This window comes from Alosa pseudoharengus, unplaced genomic scaffold (genome assembly GCF_046254945.1).
Source record: "Alosa pseudoharengus isolate Yale_2024_CS ecotype anadromous, Long Island Sound unplaced genomic scaffold, YU_APseudo_1.1 YU_APseudo_1.1_scf_21, whole genome shotgun sequence".
NCBI lineage: Eukaryota > Metazoa > Chordata > Actinopteri > Clupeiformes > Clupeidae > Alosa > Alosa pseudoharengus.
The window spans coordinates 4,300,502-4,308,001 of NW_027468674.1; the positions used below are offsets into that span (position 1 = coordinate 4,300,502).

General features: G+C 45.0%; 1 protein-coding gene across 1 annotated transcript in view; it reads left to right on the plus strand.

Annotated features, from left to right (window-relative positions):
- The first annotated feature begins 5,245 nt into the window (after positions 1–5,245).
- ubald2 (UBA-like domain containing 2) overlaps positions 5,246–7,500 on the plus strand; it is an 8,984-nt gene continuing 6,729 nt past the window's right edge. Inside the window, exon 1 of the mRNA XM_076297693.1 lies at positions 5,246–5,499. Within this exon, the coding sequence (XP_076153808.1) occupies positions 5,380–5,499 (120 nt within the window). The 5' untranslated portion in view covers positions 5,246–5,379. The remainder of the gene's footprint in view (positions 5,500–7,500) is intronic.

Here is a 7,500-nt window from a genome sequence, read left to right on the forward strand (position 1 = left end):
CAAGTGCCCGTTTTAAATACTAATTCCTTTTGCTTAAGTGTTCCTTGATTTCATTGTGGTCCTTGACTTGGATCAGGTTTTAGAGGCGTATTTGGCTTGTGTAAAACTAACGTGTCGGCAAGAAGTGGGCACTGAAAACATATCCTGTTTTAATTAATGTCAAGAGTTTGAGCGAGCATTCAGCAGGTGGACTGGGCTAAGCGCGCGTCTCCCGCCCAGAAAGCGCGCGGAGCGGCAGGTGTCAAAGCGCGAGACACACAGTGCCGCACGGACGCAAGAAGGAGAGCGGGGCTCTCAAAATGAAGAAGCGCTTTTTATGGCGTTTTATTGCCTTTGAGGAGGCCTTCAGGAAACCACTCAGCCACGCTAATGGAGGAGTCCTCAAGAGCCCAGAGCTTTGTGTCTCTCACAACTTCGTGTCTCTTGTCCCTTCTTTCTCTCTGTTTCGGATTAAGAAATTACATTCCTCCACAAACCACGAAGGTCCCCTGTGCAAGGGTGCTGCTTTTGTCAAAAGAACGACCTACTCGGAGCAGATTTGGGCTATTTGCCATGAACACAAACTGGGCCAGGCCTAGTAGTCTGGGCTAATTTATAAACCAGATAAAATGATAACCCACTGAAGAGTGAGATCTCTCTTTTGTCTCCAGATTTGGAATGGAGAATTTGGGTGGTTTGCCAGAAATGCAATTAAACATATTTACCTCATGAGCCATTTATATTCACAGGGGACATCAGGGGACAGTGAAGGGAAAGACTGAGAAGGAGAAATGGAGAGAAAGAGAGAGAGAGAGAGAGAGACTGAAAGGACAGAGAAAGACTGTGGAGAGAAAGGGGAAGGCAGAGAGGAGAGGAGTGTGTCGTCCAGGAGGGGGAAACCTGGGAGGAGGAGACCAGCATGTCGTGGCCCTTGAGTGTCGCTCAGGCACGAAATCGCCTCCCAGACGGCCTTATTGCTCCCAGCGCTCGACCGGTTTCAGGGCAGACCTGATGGCTGTGGTTACCGCCTGGAGCTGCCCTCACACACACACACACACACACTGGACCTGCCCCTGTCTTCCAAGAGTCATAAAGGTCGTTTCCATTGTAGGAACTGGAACTTAGTGTAGTGGGGCCGGGGACCTTTGTTTGGGTTTTTTACACAAACCGCCCCATAACACGACGTTCCGGGAACTCCTACAGGGCTGAAGCGAGTACCTGCCTCGGGGTCCTACCCCTATACACACAGACTTGACTAGGATACTAGCACTGAGTTAAGTTGTTGGCTGACTATATGAAGCACATAGGTTAAGTTGTTGGCTGACTAGGACACTAAAGTGTATATATATATATATATATATATATATATATATATATATATACTCTTTTGATCCCGTGAGGGAAATTTGGTCTCTGCATTTATCCCAATCTGTGAATTAGTAAAACACACTCAGCACAAAGTGAAAACACAGTGAGGTGAAGCACACACTAATCCCGGCACAGTGAGCTGCCTGCATCAACAGCGGCGCTCGGGGAGCAGTGAGGGGTTAGGTGCCTTAATGCTCAAGGGCACTTCAGCCGTGCCTACTGGTCGGGTTAGAACCAGCATCCCTCCTACCCTTGGTTTCAAGTCCAAAGTGCTAACCAGTAGGCCACGGCTGCCCCAACACTACACACACAGGTAACACTACCACACAGGTTAAGTTGTTGTCTGACTAGGACACTAGCACACAGGTTAAGTTGTTGACTAGGACACTATATAGCACAGGACACTATAACCAGGACACTATAACGCACACAGGCTAAGTTGTTAGCGGTGTTCCAGTAATTAGTTGTTTTGCACTCTGTCTTTCTGTGTTGTCATTTATGTCTTTTAATTATGACTTAAACTATTGCACTTTTATTTTGTGTGTTCTTTTTTAGTCTTTAGTTTTGAAACTATTATTTGACTATTGCCGTTCTATGCTTTTATTTGCTATAACTGTGCTTTTGTTTGTGGGCAGCCGTGGCCCACTGGTTAGCACTCTGGACTTGTAACCGGAGGGTTGCTGGTTCGAACCCCGTGGTGGATCAAGTGCCCTTGAGCAAGGCACCTAACCCCTCACTGCTCCCTGAGCGCCGCTGTTGTTGCAGGCAGCTCACTGCGCCGGGATTAGTGTGTGCTTCACCTCACTGTGTGCTGTTTGTGTTTCACTAATTCACCGATTGGGTTAAATGCAGAGACCAAATTTCCCTCACGGGATCAAAAAAATATATATACTTATATATAAGCACATTGTATGAAATGCAAATCAGGATATACATATACAAGGAAATAGTTCTCATTAGTTCTCTGCATGTTACCCATCCGGGTAGGGTACAACACACACACATAGAGTAGGGGGATGAGAGGAAGAGACTGTAGGACAAACAGAAATGCATCAGATGACCATCCCATGTCAGGGACTGGCTCATAGACTAGCCCACACAACAGGACTGGCAATTACTGCAATGTTACACATGAGCCAGTAGAGGGCGCCAAATGAACACGCTGGAAGTTCTTCCCCACAACTTGGGACACACGGGAACAATGTGGCTATGAGATAGTTATGATTATGAATTCAGTATGTTAAGATTGTCGTGAGTCCAACCCTCTGTGTCATTGTTTCCCTATAAAAGCAAGGCTACAATGTATTTAATGCAGTGCTGTTTCCCTATAAAAGCAAGTCTATAATGTATTTAATGCAGTGCTGTTTCACTTCGAAGTGGGAAACTATATTTGTATAAAAAATAAATAAATAATAGTTTATCTTGGCTATCACAAACTTCAGCACATCCAGTGAAGCAGTTAAAAGTCTATATCTACATCACTACTGATTACCCTAAAAAACAACATGGCCACTGAGTTCACCACACACGCACGCACGCACGCACGCACGCACGCACGCACACACATACACAGGGCTGCTAACCGCTGCCTTCCAGGGAAAACCTTGGTGACTTATTTATCAGTCAAAGTGCTGAAGACACACATACTCACACATACAGAGAGAGATAGAGAGAGAGAGAGAGAGAGAGAGAGAGAGAAACAGGAACCTTTACACTTGTGTTTGTTACGCCTCAGCGTCAAGAACCAGAATTCTGTGTTTGTCCCCAGATAAAGAATCTTAATCCACCCTTGGATGTGACTTCCCCACCAAGAACGCTTTGTTTGTTATCTCCAGACAACAGGTCCCTTGAGGGGTTGTTTTCCTGAAGAGGTTGAATCTCCTGGCTGGTGCTATGAATAGAATGCGTAGGTACAGATCTATAATAAACTGTACAGAACACAGACACACACATCCACACACTCATATCATCATCGACATGTCTACATTCACCTGCTCATTTGATGCAACATGTAGTGACAATGTCATGTCTCCCTCCTGTCGCCATCAGCAACGATAGAAACCTATTTTGTTTTTAGCCTACATCAGCCTCAATAGACTACATGCCCAAAATGCTCTCTGTGTGCTGGCTTGTTTCCTGTGGAGCCAGGTGAGTTTGAACCTGCCGTTATTGTTAATGTAATAGTGTCTACTACACAGACCAGGTGAGTTTGAACCTGCCGCTATTGTTAATGTAATAGTGTCTCTACACGGACCCGGTTGGGTGTTGCACTAGGGAATCAGCATGTTACGATAAAGAAAGATTTATGTGTGTGTTACAATTGTTATTATTGGGCAAACAGGATATTCAGTATCGGAGTGAAGATGTTAGGAGCAGAATATAACAGAAGATGCCGATACAACACAGATAACACTCCACCGGAAATACTTGAGTGTACAGGAAGAGCCTTTTGTGTGTGTTTGTGTGTGTGTGTGTGTGTGTGTGTGTCTGTGTGTGTGTGTGTGTGCGTGTGTGTGTGTGTGTGTGTGTGTGTGTGTGTGTGTGACTCTAGCCTCTTCCTCTCTATGACTTCCTGTACGTCTTTCTGTATCTCATGAATGGGCCATTATAGAGTATAGTAGACAATATATACAATACATTATAGAGAAAAGTACCCCCAGGCCCAATACATTATAGAGTATAATGTAATATACTGTCGAAGTAGATCAACTGTTGTTGTTTTTTTTAGCTAGGTGGTAGCAAGGTGGATTTTTTTATTGGTTAAGTGGTCCTTGGTCTGAACAAGTTTGAGAAACACAGCATTAGACCAGCCCCCAGGCCCAATACAGTATAGAGTAGCCTAGAGTATAGCAGAGAGGCCAGTCCAGATGATCCAGATAGGGAGCCCTACCCATCCACAACTCTCCACTGTATACAAGATGAATAATTCAGCAAATAATAAGAGGATGTGTGTGTGTGTGTGCGTGTGTGTGTTGGGGGGGGGGGAGGGGGGGTCTATGCTCATGTCTGTCTGACTGATGCAATGTTTCCTCATCTGGGTCAGGGTTCATCAGTGTAGTAGTGGAAGAGTGTGCACATCCCCACCAGTGAGGTGCAGGGCAAATGGAACTAAAACTGCAAAGGAATGAAATGCCCGCACTCTGCTAAAATTCCCAGTTTTAGCAGAGTGCGGGCATTTCATTCATCAAATTATGTACCTCTCCACACATTTCCTCCCTCCCTCCCTCCCTCCCTCCTCTATGTCCTCCCTCCATCTTCCTCCTCCCTCCTCCATGTCTTCTCTCCATCTCCCTCTTTCTCATTCAGAATAGCACTGCTGTCCTCTCTGAGCGCAGGCTGCAACAGCTATGCTAGTGTACAGCTCTCATGGTAGACTTTTGGAAAGTGTGTGTTTTGTGTGTTGTTAAATAGTGCCTGTCTAGACCTGCCCAGGCACTAATGAAACCGGCTAGTTGAACAGTTCCGTTTGAGAGTTCAAAGGTTACTGAGTTGACAGCTGTCCAAAAACAATTAGCCTAAGTGAAGGCATAACAACATGCACATTTATCAAAACAAAACAACTTCGAGTTGAACCAGTCATGCGATGTGTCCGCTGTATTCACGGGACGGGGAATAAACAGACGCTCATTGATTAAATTTAAAGAATATAAAGAGTACATTCCGTAAATCCCCTGCATCATCCAATCGTGTAACGATCTTCCTGATAGCCAATAAACACTCGTTGTTCAATTCGTTTCTGTCCAATCCGGAACTACGTGTTGCGTCACTTTAGCCGATTGGCAATTTGTCCGATAGCCAATAAGGTTACCGTGAGTACTATCTCGCTTGTTGAAGTGTCCAATCAGATGCCGAGGTTCTCTTTGTTGTTGGTGATGACATGAAAATATTTGTTGTTACTGGAAGGAAGGCGAGGGGAAAGAGTGCAAGGGAGGGCCGGTGACTACAGACTTTTTTAGGCAATTAGGAAATAAATTATAGCCTTAGTTGTTTACTTTTTAACCTCAAATCATTACGGCGGCATTAACAGCGGCGATGTCGGTAAACATGGACGAACTCAGGCATCAAGTAATGATCAATCAGTTTGTTTTGACTGCCGGTTGTGCAGCTGACCAAGCTAAGCAGCTTCTCCAAGCGGCGCATTGGCAATTCGAGGTGAGTAGTAAAATACACTTAGGCAGCATTGTTCTCTATAACGTTATATTTTTGTGTCTACAGACCTTTTGCATCTTTTTAATGCAAGCGACCTCATATATGAGAACTAGTCTTAAACCAAGTCAAGCTTGCTATAAGCAAGGTTAAAACACTATTTACGCTAGGTGTGAGTGTTCCGACGCTATAAACCAATGTTGTCATAAATTATTGAAATAAGCTAGTTCAGTTGCTGTACGATGTATCGTTAGCCATTGAGCTAGAGTCAGACACTTTCCGGAAGACGTGGTCAGGAGAATGTTAGCAATGTGCCATCCTGTCAGAAACGTAACGTTTCCCATTAATGCCTCTTTGTGTATCTATATTGGTAGACTACTTGCCATGTTACAAAGCGTTTTTGACATAGCCCACTGTTATTATTAGCTAGTTGGCTAATGAATGTGTTATTAACGTAAACTCGTGAGTCGTGCCCAAGGGATCCTGCTCGTAAAGTTATCCTCATATGCCTTATTTTGGCGAGTTTACATTGCTCACAAGTCTCAGCGGAAATGTCTGACCATGGCCCCGATTGTTAAATTCAGTTGTTCAATCTGTAGTTTTATTGCAGCTGTTGTTGTGAACAGGAACAGCCTGCCAACAGGAAGTTCATTGGGCATGTTCCGAAAACAATAGAAGGGATGGTGACTGGGTGTGTTTTGAATCTGTTGCAATACGAGCAGCCGTTTTTTGTTTACATTCCCGTGCTCAGATTGCTAGCTAGTTCCACCAGTAGGCTATGTAAGCCTGTTCCGCTTCGGAACATTCACAGGGTAGGGAACTCGGTGTACCAAAACATCAGCAAACATAAGTGTAGTCAGAGAGGAGTTGAGAGAGATTTTACGATGTTGTTGATACACAGCACACAGTATACGGGTGGCTTAGCCTAGTGCAGAATAATGGATTTTCTGGTTTGTGCTTTGTAGGCCTATAACCGACTGTAAACGTGTTTTGAACGCGGCGTGGGGTATGTTATGACCCTATAGGCTACCTTGCTGGCTTGGAAGACAACATTGGCCGATCAGCATAATCCAATACCCTTATGCTCTCTACAGAATCGTTTTCACCTCTCCGTCAAAATGTAGTCGTTGGGCCACGTTGTGTTGACATTCTGTAATGACTGCGACCGAGGGCCCCCAAGGACGAGGAAAGACGAGACTTCAGCCCAGCGCGAGTCGTCGTCGGGTTCGGGAGAATTCATACGGTTATATTTAGATGGAGGCGTATTAGACGGAGGCGTGAAGTCCTGATTAAGATGCATTAGATAGGCCCATCTGCAGCTCGGGCTAGCGATAAGATTGAGGCCTGAGTGCGTCTTCCCCACAGTCAACCAGACGCTGTTTTGGTTAGGTTAAATGGATATGTGTGTAGGTCGTGTGTTAAGCGTCTGTGGATCCTAAGGCTTGAATTCCTCTCGGGTGACACAATCACAAGGAAGTGAAATAGTCACGTACTTTTTCCTCAATCACATACCACACACCTACTAAAGCCACTGTGTGTGTGTGTGTGTGTGTGTGTGGGGGGGGGGGGTTTATGACAGGAGGCCATAGGTTTATTCCTACAGGCAGGTGAGTGGGGTGTGAGGGAAACACACACACACACACCTTCAGATGGTTTCTTTGGTGCATCTCCCCTTAATGACCAATCTGTTGTTGGAACTTGACCAGGTGGCGTTTCAAGGGCTAAGGCCACAACTGTCCCTCTCTAAATTCAAATATGCTTTATTGGCACGGCAAATCATATGATGCATTGCCAAAGCGTTCACAGGAATAATGATAATTACACAAACAATACAAACATTACAAACATTTACACTTCATCAATAAACTGTGTGTGTGTGTGTAGGTGTGTGTGTGTGTGTGTGTGTGTGTGTGTGTGTAGGTGTGTGTGTGTGTGTGTGTGTGTGTGTGTGTGTGTGTGTGTAGGTGTGTGTGTGTGTGTGTGTGTGTAGGTGTGTGTGTGTGTGTG